At 55.1% G+C, this 13,444-nt stretch overlaps 2 protein-coding genes and 1 non-coding gene across 3 annotated transcripts; 2 read left to right on the plus strand and 1 right to left on the minus strand.

The window, feature by feature from the left end:
- Nucleotides 1-324: 324 nt before the first annotated feature.
- On the minus strand, nucleotides 325-487 carry LOC129086870 (U1 spliceosomal RNA). The gene has a single exon (XR_008530863.1). It is a non-coding gene; the product is annotated as a U1 spliceosomal RNA (small nuclear RNA).
- A 1,381-nt stretch (nucleotides 488-1,868) lies between these two features.
- Nucleotides 1,869-4,332, plus strand: PCGF1 (polycomb group ring finger 1). The gene is made up of 9 exons (XM_054593548.1): nucleotides 1,869-2,018; nucleotides 2,416-2,521; nucleotides 2,679-2,831; nucleotides 3,211-3,282; nucleotides 3,400-3,505; nucleotides 3,685-3,718; nucleotides 3,817-3,903; nucleotides 4,039-4,119; nucleotides 4,222-4,332. The coding sequence occupies exons 1-9, from the start codon at nucleotides 1,926-1,928 to the stop codon at nucleotides 4,267-4,269; spliced, it is 780 nt and encodes a 259-aa protein (XP_054449523.1). The 5' UTR covers nucleotides 1,869-1,925; the 3' UTR covers nucleotides 4,270-4,332.
- Nucleotides 4,333-10,587: 6,255 nt separating this feature from the next.
- On the plus strand, nucleotides 10,588-12,484 carry LBX2 (ladybird homeobox 2). The gene is made up of 2 exons (XM_054593505.1): nucleotides 10,588-11,057; nucleotides 12,093-12,484. The coding sequence occupies exons 1-2, from the start codon at nucleotides 10,853-10,855 to the stop codon at nucleotides 12,482-12,484; spliced, it is 597 nt and encodes a 198-aa protein (XP_054449480.1). The 5' UTR covers nucleotides 10,588-10,852.
- The last annotated feature ends 960 nt before the right edge of the window (nucleotides 12,485-13,444 follow it).

The following is a 13,444-nucleotide window of genomic DNA, read 5'->3' on the forward strand; positions in this document are numbered from 1 at the left end:
GCCTCTGGTGTGCCCTACTGGGGGCCTGGCCCGCAACCCAGACATGTGCCCTGACTAGGAATTGAACCCACAGCCCTTTGGGTTGCAGTCTGGCACTCAATCCACAGAGGCACACCAGCCAGGGCAAGACATCCAATTTTTAAATTTTATTTTTAACAGCTTTTTAAAGGTAAACCTGACATACAGTAAAACTGCACGTTTAAAGTGTACAATTTAATAAGTTTTGACATAGGTATACATCCATGAAACAGTCAACGCAATAAATAATAAACATATTTATCAACTCAAAAAACTTTCCTTGTATTCTTTTTTCCCCCTTTTTTCTGGGAGAGGGTGAACATGGTCTCCTACTACCACAAATTATGCAGTCAATTTTCCCACATTTGGAAAAATCACAGGGGTCGGCGCACCTGAAATGCAATGTATAAGCCTCACTCTAGGAAAAACCACCTTGGTGATCACGGTATGTCCCCCGCCAAGTAAGTATCCTTGTATCCTTTTTTGTTCATGTTTTATCAGAATTACTCTGAGCTGCTGTGTTGAGAATAGACTAAAGAGGGGGCAACGGTGGAAGCAAGAAAAGCAGGCAAAAAAAACCACTACTCATTCAGGGGATAGATGATGGCATCTTGGACCAGGGAGGTAAGCAGTGGCTGTAGTAAGTAGTTGATTAAAAAATCACCACTGCCATAACTTCTTGTCGCTTATCCACTTCAATTCATTCTGATGATAAATGAACAAAAATGTTTCTTTCATAGGGTAACGCCCTCTCTTCAATAGTCAGCGAGTTCTCTATGGCTCACGGGCTGAAAGTCCCAACTCTGTAAAGTCCCTGCTTCTCCTACCACTACTCTCAAACGCACAACTTAGCCTCCTTCCTAGCCCTCTCCAGTCACTCCCCTCAGCCTTCCTTTTCTATTTCCACCACATTTCTTCCCCCTCTCCCTCGTCGCCCCCAACTCTAAATTGTCCCCACACGAAGTCCCACTTCCTTCAGACAGCCTTTTGGGGTCTCCATTGGAATTCCTCCCTCCTTCAATCTCCAACTGCATTCGGTGTTAAAACATCACAGTAAACTTATCCTTGTTTTTTAATCCCGCCGTTAAGTACCTAAGGACAGCAGTGTGCCAGCTTTCGGGGCCCCTGCGTCGTATCCAAATACGGGGCTGCGCTTACGCTACTGCAGGGGCTCGCTGCCTCAGCTTGTCCGTGTCCGTGTCCTAGTCGTCCTCCCCTCCTCCTTGGGCATCTGCTCTGCATTAGTCTGTCCCAGGCCTCCGCAGGCGCCTATGATTGAATCATCATCATTAACGAGGGCCTGCCCCCACCCCGTCCCCGGCGGCAGGGGAAGGATGGGGGCGGGGGTGTGTAAGATCACTACCAAGTCCCTAGGGGTCCCTCCGCCCCGCCACCCTTTCCGAGGCTCTGCAAAGCCCCGAGAAACTCCCGCTCGGGAGCCAGGGGAAGGCCCTCCATCGTGATGAAGCTCCGTAATGTCAAGACGTCAGCCGATGAGGGCGACACTACCAAGAGAGGGCTCCAGAGGGGCTTTAACAGGGTGGTTGTCACAGGAGCTGGACGACCCTGCGCGGAGGCGGGTGGAGACCACCGGGCCTTTTGGTGTACGAGGGGGCAGTCTTTTGCAGGCTCCAAAAGTTAGTCCCGAGGTCCGGTAGGGTCTATTATGATGATTACTACAAAAGGTCAATGAAAAAGGACCCCTCCTCACGCCGCCCCCCTTCCTAATTACGGAGGGGAGAGGGGGAGGGGCCACTGGGGCTCAGGTGAGCACACGGGGAAAAAGGACATGGGCGGGGACTTACAGAGAGTCAGCGAATCCAGAAAGACCTAAGCCCTCGTTGCTGGGTGACAAGTCCCGCCCTGCAGGCGGCACCGGAAGTGGCAGGCCGGGATCAGCCTTTAAGATGGCGTCTCCTCAGGGGGGCCAGATTGCGATCGCGATGAGGCTTCGGAACCAGCTCCAGTCAGTGTACAAGATGGACCCGCTACGGAACGAGGTGCAGGGGCTGCAGGGTTACTTCTGTGGTCGGCTAGCGGTGCGAACTGGGGCCGACTAGAGGACAGGCCGTGGCTGGCCTGGCGCCCAGTGCGCCTGCGCAGAGACAGGGGTTTCAATGCGCCTGCGCGATTGCGGTCGCGTTGCCAAACTCCGGGCTACAACGCCTGCGTATTGTGCCGCCCACGTCTTGTACTCTCCCCTAGGAAAGGAAGGTCGGGCGAATCCACGTGAAGGGAGTTCCCGCTGTGCGCGGAGCCCTCTCCTGAGCAGAGGGGTAGTGTCAGCTCCGGGGAGTTAATTCCCTGCTGACCGCGCAAGGTGCGGGGCTTGGCCGCTGGGAAGGCGCAAGGGTTGGGGCTGGGAAGGGTGATCGGTGACGGAGGTTGTGCCTGCAGGAGGAGGTCCGAGTAAAGATCAAAGATTTGAATGAGCACATCGTCTGCTGCCTCTGCGCGGGCTACTTTGTGGATGCCACCACCATCACAGAGTGTCTTCATACTTGTGAGTTTTCTGGACCTCGACTGGTTTTTCCAGGCCCTAATTCCCACCAAGCTGGCTGTCAGCCTCTGTATTATCTGCCCCAACCACCCAGGCACCCTATCCAGTCCATGAACATGATTCCCAGAGGACCTGAGAGTCTGCTTTTCTTTTCCTGCAGTCTGCAAGAGTTGTATTGTGAAGTACCTCCAAACCAGCAAGTACTGCCCCATGTGCAACATTAAGATCCACGAGACACAGCCACTGCTCAACCTCAAACTGGACCGGGTCATGCAGGACATCGTGTACAAGCTAGTGCCTGGCTTGCAAGACAGTGAGTGACCAACCTGACTCTGAGGGGCTTCTAGAGGACTGATGCTGGGTAGCAGCTAAAGGTGATAATGGCTTTGGTAGGAACCATGTAGGTAAAGAGGTTTCTCTGTCCGGTGTAGCTCAATAGGTTGGGCATCAGCAGGGCAAAGGAAAATATTGCCACTTCGACCCTCAGGTCAGGGCACATGCTGGGGTTGCGGGCAGTCCCGGTAGTGGCACCTACAAGAAGCAACCAATTGATGTTTCTCTCCCTCTCTTTCTCCCTCCCCCCATCTCTAAAAATCAATAAATAAAATCTTTTAAAATAAAGAGGTTGACAGCCAGATGGATAGACTGAGGGAGAGTTAATACTTTACTCCCCATACTCCACTGCCTTCTAGGTGAAGAGAAACGAATTCGAGAATTCTACCAGTCTCGAGGCTTGGACCGAGTCACCCAGCCCAGTGGGGAAGGTATGTCTCTTGACTGCAGGAGGGTAAGGTAAAGCCCCCTGAGCATTCCTCCTGCCCAGTTTTGCTCTCTGGGGAAAAAGGAGTATGGAACCTGTGCTGCTACTCTGTATTTCTCAGAGCCAGCCCTGAGCAACCTCGGCCTCCCCTTCAGTAGCTTCGACCACTCTAAAGCCCACTACTATCGCTATGATGAGCAGCTGAGCCTATGCCTGGAGCGGCTGAGGTGAGGAGCAGGTCCTGGGCTGTCTGAAGTGATAGTATCAATGACCCAGAGCCAGGAAAGGGCTCAGGGAGAGGGCTCGCAGCAAGGGAGTGCCTATTCCCTTGAAGAGAGTATATCACAGCTCTGGATGGGCATAGAGGGAAGTTAGAGCTCCCTAACCTGTGTCTGTTTCCCCCCAGTTCTGGCAAAGACAAGAATAAAAGCATCCTGCAGGTGAGAGGGGCTGAGGGAGGGCGTCTCTAAGGAAACTCACCTCCCCAGGCCCCTTCCCTCACACACCTTGTGTTCTTCCTTACCTTCCCCACCCTCAGAACAAATATGTCCGATGTTCTGTTAGAGCTGAAGTTCGCCATCTCCGGAGGGTCCTATGCCATCAGTTGATGCTAAATCCCCAGCATGTGAGTATTCCCACAGTAGGTTCTTTTGGGAGGGAAAGGGGCTACAAAGGGAGGGAGGGAGTTTAAAGTGGACCAGGTTAATTCTTGACAGTGTGAGAGGACATTTTTAGAACTGTGCTCCCATCTCCCTGCTAGGTGCAGCTTCTTTTTGACAATGAAGTGCTCCCCGATCACATGACCATGAAGCAGATATGGCTCTCCCGCTGGTTCGGCAAGGTGAGCCAGGTCCAAGGCAGCACCAGGAGAGGGGTGGGCTGAGGGCGCCTTTTAGGTAAGGACTGTCCCACTGACTACTTCTTCCTCTTGCTCTCCCCTTAGCCGTCCCCCTTGCTTTTACAGTACAGTGTGAAAGAGAAGAGGAGGTAGGGGCCAAGCCCCTACCCCATCCCTCTCCCCTTCCCTCCCCAGATATTTATGTGAAATTAATTGTGGCTTTATTTTTTTGAAATAAAAACTTTATAAAAGCACCTCTCTTCCTTCTTTTCCTACTGTACACTCATGCTTTGTCCTATATCCTGCTTCCCTCAGAAATCCTCTGAGTGTCATCAAGAAGGATGTCCCTCAGTGAATGACCAGAGAAGGAGGGTAGAGGACCCTATACATGTAAAACTCAGAAAATGAGCTAAGTGAAGCCAGGCCACCCACACCGGCTATTTTTGGCGAAGGGAAGTTTTTCTGGAGGAGAGCTTTCATTGTCCTTAGGTGTTGCAACATTTGATGCAGGCCTGAGTAGAGGTACCCTAATTCAAGGGTGGTGAGAGTAGGGCTTGGATTGGACAGTGGCCACTGCAGAACTGAAGAAGAGTGATATTTTAAAGAAAAATCCAAAGATTTGGACTATGTGAGGAGTCTAAAAAATCCCAGGGGGCTCGGGGCACATACAAGGATAGAGTTGGAGACCTGGCTGTGTATACAAGATGCAGTGGGCCTTCGGGTACCTGGGCTGGGCGAAGCCAGGTTGTAGAGAGGGAGCTGGTGCCCAGGAGAGCAGAGGGAACGCCAAGGCACTCTACTGATAATTCAGCAAACATTCCTCGTCTGTATGAACCTGGCCATAAGCACTGAGCTCTGGAAATAAACCCAGCTAGCTTCCTGTTCTCCAGGCCTCTTACAGGAATAGCCAGAAACTTGCCTGTCTGGGATAGTAACAGAGGGAGGCTCAAGGCCTAATTAAGAAAAAAGATAAGCTGGGACAAGCGGGATGGAGCAGGCAGCATAAATGTTACCAGAACCCAAGTTTAAAACTTAAGTCACCTGGCTGAGATCTGATCTCCAAGATTCTGACAACTTCCCATATGTCAGGCCTCATGCCCTGGCATGCCTTCCCACGCTACCTGCCATACTCAGCTGTCCTTGAAGACCTGTGTCACCTCCTCCAGGAAACCCTCAGCCAGAATCAGGGCTGCTTCCACAGCCTTCGGGCCTGTCTCTACACCAGCATATGAGGTCTGTCCGGTAAAAGTCCAACCATTGTTAATACTATGAGAATGATTTGCATGACATCAATGTAACTGAGCAGCCAAGGAGAATTGCCTGAAAGGCACATGTGTGAACAAGGACAATGTCACTCTACTAGTCTGTGGGGGCGGTAGATGCCATTGAGTGAGCATTGCGTGGCTGGTACACTCAAAACAACTGAGTGAGCAGGGGTATCCAACCTGCGGCCCACGGGCAGCATGCTGCTCAGGTTGGCTATGGATTGTAACCCAAAATTGTAAATTAAAACATGGGATGTTTTTGTGATTTCGAGTCACAATGTATTTAACATGTGGCCCAAGACAACTCCTTCTTCCAGTGTGGCCCAGAGATGTCAAAAAGTTAAGACACCCCTGGAGGAGAGGAACAAATCTGCATCAAATTTTGTGTTACGCTTGAACATTCCTCCATGGAAACTATTCAGATGATTCAGAAGACCACAGCTATGGACAGCTGGTGATTGGCAGCTTCATCATGGCATTGCGCCCACTCATGCATCAGGTCTCTTGGAGAGTTTCTGGCAAAACATCAAATCACCCAGGTGATTCAGCCCCCCTTATACCCCAGATTTGACACCACGTGACGTCTGACTTTTCCCAAAACTAAAATCACTTGAAAAGGAAGAGATTTCAGACTGTTGATGAGATTTAGACTGTTAAATAAAACAGGGCAGTTGGAGATTTGGAGAACTGTGTGAGGCCTCAGAGTGCCTACTTTGAAGGGGACTGAGGCATCATTGTCCTGTGTACAATGTTTCTTGTATCTTTTTCAATAAATGTCTCTTTCATGGTATGTGGCTGGATACTTTTTGGACAGGCCTTGTATATCAATATTTTGGGTTAATTCTGTCTATTCCAGGGTTCCCCACTCTCTTCTGGAATTTAAGCTCCAGGAGAGCACTCTGCATTCAGGCTCTTCCCAAGGCAGTTCATGTGTGAAAGGGTATTTTTGAGGAGTGACTCTGGAGGGAGACGTGTGGGCTGAGGGAAAGAGAATAGAGACACCCCTGGGGACTTTCCTTGGCCCAAGCAGCTGCAGAAATTGGGGAGTAGTCTGGTTGGAGTTTGGCTTGGGTCAAGAATGCTGAGCTAGAAGATAAAGCCTGCCCAGGCCCCCATGCCTGAAGACCAAGCCTGGGGATGAGGCCTTTGACGACAGACACATGGCTTCTGGCCAAGGAGCAGCCAAAGGCACTCAGGCCTGGGTCTGAGGTGGGGTGAGGTGGAGCAGCTGTCCCACCTCACCCCACCTTAACGCAGCCTTATTTTTGTCTGTCAGCGACTGTGGTGGCAGCAGCTGCGGTGCATTTCCCCAGGCTGCTGATCCAGGCCATCTGCGGGCTGTGCGTCTCTCCCTCACCTATGCGCATTAACGCCCTTTCTGGTCGGTCTGCTCCACGCAGACCGTATCTCCTGGGGTCACTCGGTTCTCGGCCGGCGCCAGGGCGGGCGAATCAAGCCCACAGGTTCTCTTGGGCTCCGTGACACAGCACGCGGGCACTGACCCTCTCCCCGGGGCCCTTGGCCGCGCAGTACTTCCGGCTGTAGGCTTTAGTCCTCACCTGCAGGGCCCCTGCTCCTCTTCCACCCCCGCCGGGGCCTCTGCTCCCCTTTCCGCCTGGGGGAGAGGGCGCCGAGGTTTGCCCCGCCTTTGGCACCGAAGGGAACCCGTCCCCCTCAGCCTAGCCAGCCTCTCCCAGGACTCGAAGCAGGGGTGAGGACAATGGACTTCCCTGGGACAATATGTCTCAGGGTGTATGTAAGTTTGTGTAGGGGCGGGATGTGTCTTGAGTATCCCCCCCATTCCAGCCCGCACACCCTTGCACACCTTCGCGCACCCTCCGCCGGCAGCGGTTACGCAGAGCTTTTTGTGAATTGGTTTAAAAGGCCAGAAAGAACTCACAAACCCGAGTCCCTAGAAGTGTCCAAACTAAAATGTCGGTGTCTAAATCAGTTCGCTCTGCAGTAACATTTTCTAAACGAAAAAACCATCCCAGAAGTGTGTGAGACGGATGGATGCCCCACCCAAGCTCCTCCGCTTTGAGTTTCTTCCCTAAACTCCCACTTAGCTCACGTGCTAAGGATTGGGGGCTGGGGAAGTGGCAAGCACATCTCTGAGACTGTCCTCTGCACCGCCCCGGGGCCGAGGGTCGGGGGGGGGGGGGCGGTGGTTATTCTGAGGATCCCCGTATCCACCGCCCCCCCCCAACGCCCCGCCCTCCCCCACCCCCGCCACACACACACCCTGGTTTGAAAAATCCACAGACTAGAGGTGGTTTATTGAACAGATCTCTGTACCAATAAGAAGGGGCAATCTGGAGCAGGCCGGGTAGAGGAACTCGCTAGATGAGAGGCTGAGAAGGGCAGGGCCGGTGAGAGGTGTGGTGTCGGGATGAGAGATAAAATGGGGATGATGAAGAAAGGGAAATCTGAAAGGGGTGATGAGGGGGTGTGAGAAAGCTTCATTAAAAGGGAACTGAGCCCAGACTGGTGTGGCTCAGTTGGTTGGGCGTTTTACCAAAAAGCAGAAGGTCTCCTCCAGTCTGGGCACATGCCTAGGGTGTGGGTTCAATCCACAATCCTTGGACTGGGCGCATCCGAACAGGGGGTGTAGGAGGGGCAACCAATCAATGTTTCTCTCCCTCTCTTTGTCCCTTCCCCTGTCACTACAAATAAATAATTTACAAATTTTAAGGGAATTGAGACACCTTCCCAAGGGAGTGAAAATCCTAATGTGGAGACCTCTACAGGGGAGAGGGCCCAAGACCCCTGAAGTGTCTGAAAAGAACAATGAGGGGAAGCTGAGAGAGACTTGAGGAATTGCTTGAGAACACTGGGAGAGGAAAATCACTGGAGGGCAGTGGGGAATGATTATGTCTGTGGATCGCCCTGGGAAGGACCCAAGGCAGGGAGGGTTGGACCATGGTTGGGGGAGGAAGAGGCACACATCGGGGAACACTAGAGCCCTTCGGGCTGGGCTCCCAAACTGGGGTGGGGGAAGCCTATTAGACAACTGAGCTCCCCCCAAAACCAGAACCCAGGTTTAATCTCTTAATCTTCCTCATTAATCACTCACCCTCCTCCTACCCACTCCAAGGATCCGGTTTCTCCCCAGCTCAGATTCCAGATGCTTCGCTGGGAAAAGTCCCCTCCTGTGGCCCCACAATCGTCTGGACACATCACTAGCCGCTGGGAAGACTTTTAGTTGGGCTCTGCTGTCAGCAGCCTCCTCTCATTACTAGTCTCTCTTTCACTCTCCTCCCCCAAACTCACATCTGGGGATTGCCTAACCCCGTTGTCCAACCCTGTTACCTGAGCCCAGTTGCAGGGCAAAGAAGGTAGGCAGGAGAGATGGCAAAGGCCCTTCTGGAGAGCTCCACACTCCCCACAGACACACACTAGTAATTGAGAGCAGAAGGGATGACAAAGGCTACATAGAGGATGCATGAGTGGAAGTTGTAGTGTCTAGTGACAGGTCTGGGACATGAGCTAGCCAGTTCCTGCAACCTCGTGGGACCCTCTTTAATTTCAGATTAAGTGAAACCACCAGGACAGTTCAAAGGGTTAAGGCCTTCAGCTAGGAGGATCTCTCCTGGCCCTTCTCTGCTCCCCACCATTAATAACCTATTAACAAGGTCCTAAGGCATCTCAGCTTTCTGCTGTGGCCTAACTGTGCTCTCTGACCCATTGGGCTGAGCTGCTCAGGCTGCCACAAGGGCATTTTGTGAGTGTCTGTGTGTGTATGGGGGATGGGGTGGTCATTGGAAGGAGCTTTACTAATACCCTGTGTTTCTCCACCTTTGTTGGGTGGGCTAGGTCAGTGCCTCAATGTGAAGTTCCCTAACCACCGTGTCTTCCTGCCTCTGTCAAGGAATCTTTGGCCTGAGTGTCTCAGATCTCCCAAGCTCTGTTCGGGACATCCCAACTATAGCCTCTACTTGCTCCAGGGAATAAACAGATGGACTCAGAAGATCACTGCACAAATGGTGGGAGGTGCCGAGGTTTACGGAGACCAGGTGACAGGATGGACACTCCAGGACCAGCCTGCCTTCTTATGGCACTGTTTGAAAAAACCTAGAAGAAACCCATAGCAGAGAGTTCCTTCAGTGTGAGTTCTTCAGGAGTGGTGCAGCTTCTTTGTCTCTGGGCTGTGACTCCACTAGCTGTTTGAGGTGTGATTTACAAACAAAAGCCTTGCCTTGTTGGGCCTCCGCTGGTAGAGCAGCAATGTCCCAGAACTGTCTTATTCCTATAAAGGAAGGCTGTGGAGGTGCTTGCCCTGATGTGAGCCCCGCACTACATTAGCTGTGGGACAGAAGAGAGAATGACACACAGGACACTGGTAAAATAGAAATGACTCTCCCAGGCCTTAAGAGTTTGGCTTGGCAGGGGTTCCTGTCTCAGAATCTGGTTGGGTATATGAAGTCTGCTTCAAGTCACTCTTCTTTAGGGCAGCGGCCTCTCCCACCACTGCTCCTGCTTGGCTGTTTCTGGGTCTCCCCAGGCTAGGGAACCCTTACTGGGACAACAGGAGCTTAATTAAGGAGAAAAAGATATCCACCGATAGACTGATGTGTAACCAGAAGGCCCTCTGTGGAGACCCGTCTTCACTGGCCAAGACCCCTCCTGGCAGTAGCGCTAGCTCTGGGTTTGCTGTGTCTTCTCTCCTGAGGGCCAGGTCTCCGGCCCTTCTCCAGATGCTTTGACTTTCTCAAGGTATCTGATCTGTGCTGGTACAGGCTTGGGTCCAGTCGCAGAGCCGGCTGAAGTCCACTCACCTGCGGGTGCTTGCGCGTCGCATCGCTGTTATTTCCCATTGCAGTCGCCCTGCCTGGCTAAGTCCTTCCAAGTCTTGAGTCCCCCCAGCCACCCCCCAGCCACCCCCCCTTCCGCGCTAATAACTTCCAGCCGCTAGGACCTCTTTAAGAGTTTTCAGCAGAGGTGGGGCACGGACTGAGGGGGCCAGGTCAGAAGACTGAGGTCCTTCCTAGGTGAGATCGGGGATATTAGCACAGTCTCGGCTAGAGAAAGCAATTTTATTGCCGACGAGTTTATGAGCCGGAGCGGTGGCTAGGCAGGGGAACTGTGGCATGCAGCATCTGGGGGCAGCCCAGGAAAGGGTCCAGCCCGAGTGAGTACGGGGCCGCGCCCGGCAACGTGGAGCAGGAGCAGCTGTGGGCGGGTGGAGGGGGGGAGCGGATCTGGCGGGTTGTTCAACCGGCTTCTTCCACCGGCTTCTCTGCTGCGCCTCCATAGCCTGTAGAAATACCGCTGTCGGGACGTTTACCAGCTCCAGACCCACCGCAGCCCGGGGCTGGGGAGTGGGGGCGCAGGAGGAGGGGCACACGGGGCTCGGGCCCAGCGTGGGGGGCGGGTCCGAGGCGGGGGGCCCAGATTGGGAGCCGCCCGCTGGGGCCCAGGCAGCTGCAGAGCCAAGCGCAGCGGGAGGCAGGACCGCCACAGCCCGGCCAGCCATGAGCTCGGGACCCGAGCCCCAGACAGCGCGGACACCCTTCAGCATCGCAGACATCCTAGGCCCGCGCAGGGTTCCCCGAGGACCGTCTGCGTCGCAGCTTCCAGACTTGAGCCCAGGTCCTACGTCGCCGCTGTGCGCGCTGGAGGAGCTGACTAGTAAAGCTTTTCGTGGACTTGACGGGCACGCCCTGCAGCCCTCTGAAGGTACAGCGCCGGTCAGGTCGCGCCCTGCGACTTGGCCTTCTCCCCATCTCTCTCTTCCAAGTTCCCTGTCTCCACTTTCGTTTGCCCCGGCCACCACCCTCATCTGCCCCCTGCCCTCCGCCCACGTGCCGGGACTTGCATCTCCTGCTCCTCGCCTCCCCTCCGTTCGTTCCCAGGCTCGGCGGCTGCTCCCGGAGGCCGCCAGCGCTGAGAGGAAGGGCCGGGCTGTTGGGAACTCAGCGACCCGTGGGTCCTTTCGCTGTAGGCGGGGCAATCGCGACAGAGATAGGCCAGAGAGAAGGAGACAAAAGGCCTGAGCCGGAGGCTGTAAACAAGTGAGCCAGAGCAAGGGCGGCCCAGAAAGTGACGGGAGGCGAAGCTCGGGCCTCTTCGGGTAAACCCGCTCCGCTTCAAACCCCCTCTCTTCTCGAGAGGGCGCAAAGAGCAGAAGAACCTTGGAGCGGCAAGGGCCCCAGGACGCCGGACTCTGCCTTTCCTTGCCCTTTGTACCGCTACTACCTACCTTTTGCGCTTGGGGAGGGTGGGAGCGACACACTAAAAGAGAGTAAGCCGAGAGGGCCCGACACGACCCACAAATCTAAAGAAGGTCCGGGTTCCGATCCTATTACACTCACCGTGCCGGGTCAGCTGTCGCTACTCTGACCGTGGTTGGCCCTCTCCTCGGTGGCCGGCTCCGACCTGGGAGCTGGCTCTGTCAGGGGCTGCGGAAGGCCTCAAAGGCCCCGCCCCAGGAGGCCAGAACCTGCGCCAGGCCTCCTTTGGCCTGTCCCGCCCTCCTCCCCCGCCCCTCGTAAGATGCCCTCAGCCCGCTGCCTCCCGTTCCCCAGGGGCTGGTTCCACTTTGTGTCCCCACGCCCTTCTTTTGGCCTGACCTTCCCGCAGTTCGCAAAGGGACCACGATCTAGCTCCCGTCCCCTCACCCCCACCCCTGGCCTGACCTGATCCCCAGCTTTTTCTCCGCGCCGAAGCCCGATTCCCGCAGGCTGGAGACTGACCTCCGCCCTATCCCCGCAGGCCGAGCGGCCCCGGGTGCTCTGGGCCCGGGTCCGGCCAGCCGCAGACGGCGAAAGTCACGCACGGCGTTCACGGCACAGCAGGTGCTAGAGCTGGAGCGGCGCTTCGTATTCCAGAAGTACCTGGCGCCGTCCGAGCGCGACGGGCTGGCGGCGAGGCTCGGCCTGGCCAACGCGCAGGTAGTCACGTGGTTCCAGAACCGGCGCGCCAAACTCAAGCGCGACGTGGAGGAGATGCGCGCCGACGTGGCCTCGCTGCGCGCGCTGTCCCCCGAAGGCCAGGGTCGCTTCGCGCTGCGGGACGGCGCCCCCGACCTTGGCCTCCGTCCGAGCTCGGGGCGGCCTGACTCCGGGCTCCACCTGTCAGACGAAGAGATACAGGTGGACGATTGAAGGCAAAGCCACCTCCCTGGCTTTGGGGCCCTGGACCTTTTGGCTCTTCGCCTCCGCGTTCGGCGCCCTGTCTGGGTTCTGGGTGGAGGGCGGGTGCCGATCCCGGCCTCTTCCAGCGCACAGTCCAGACGCCCACCTTTCCTAGCTGTTGAGAATAAAGTCGAGACTCTACCGAACCACGACTCAATCCCGCTACCGGAGCAGTAAGAGCAAAATCTGCTGGTTATTTCGGATATCCCGTGCTTGACACTGTGCGGAGCGGTTTCCTTTAACCTCATAGCAACCCTACAAGGTAGGTGATATAATCATGGCCATTTCATAAAGGAAGAGTCCCTAAGTCAGGATTTGGGCCCAGGCATCCAGTCAGCATTCAGAGCTCCGGAGACTCGGGGCTGAGGGGAAGAGGGATGGAACTCTGGTAGCTGCGGCGGACCTCCCCTACGAGCTGCCTGGGTCGCAAGATTCTCCGCACCTTTGATCCGCCGCAGCCTCGGAGACCTTGTTCCTAACCTCTAGACCGGCCCCAAATTGACGACGGCCTGCCTGACTCTTTCCTCGTTCCCCAACCAGAGGTCATTGGTTAATAGAGTCGCGACACTTCTCCCCGCCCCCGCCGAAAGAACCCTAAACTGAGTTACAAAGTGACGGGAGCCTGGAGAGGGGGAAACACTCCTACTTGCGGGACCTCCACCCCACAACTGAGCCGAAAACGTTCCCTCTAGGACTGTGGCAGAGGCAGTGTCGGGAGGGCGGGGATGGCCCGGCCCGGGCCTGTGGAGGCGGAGCTTAGAGTAGCTGTCTTGCGGGGTGGAGAACCCAGTCTACCTGAGCTGCCCGATATTTCTGAGGTTAATTTATTCCACTGGAGATTAACCACCCACCTGCAGAGTGATGGGGAAGGGAGAAGAGCACTAGGTAGCTACAGACCTTCCCCTATGCCTGGCCTTCCCAACTGATCAG

Source organism: Pteronotus mesoamericanus, unplaced genomic scaffold (assembly GCF_021234165.1).
Source record: "Pteronotus mesoamericanus isolate MK-2021 breed Mesoamerican mustached bat unplaced genomic scaffold, CSHL_Meso_final scaffold_45, whole genome shotgun sequence".
Classification (NCBI taxonomy): domain Eukaryota; kingdom Metazoa; phylum Chordata; class Mammalia; order Chiroptera; family Mormoopidae; genus Pteronotus; species Pteronotus mesoamericanus.

Bases quoted from the DNA above. Each gene is read 5' to 3' on its own strand.
- LBX2 (XM_054593505.1), top strand. From the start codon at position 10,853: ATGAGCTCGGGACCCGAGCCCCAGACAGCGCGGACACCCTTCAGCATC. The intron at 11,058-12,092 runs GTACAGCGCCGG...CTATCCCCGCAG, and splicing joins CGCCCTGCAGCCCTCTGAAG to GCCGAGCGGCCCCGGGTGCT.
- PCGF1 (XM_054593548.1), top strand. From the start codon at position 1,926: ATGGCGTCTCCTCAGGGGGGCCAGATTGCGATCGCGATGAGGCTTCGG. The intron at 3,719-3,816 runs GTGAGAGGGGCT...CCCCACCCTCAG, and splicing joins AGAATAAAAGCATCCTGCAG to AACAAATATGTCCGATGTTC. The intron at 4,120-4,221 runs GTGAGCCAGGTC...CTCTCCCCTTAG, and splicing joins TCTCCCGCTGGTTCGGCAAG to CCGTCCCCCTTGCTTTTACA.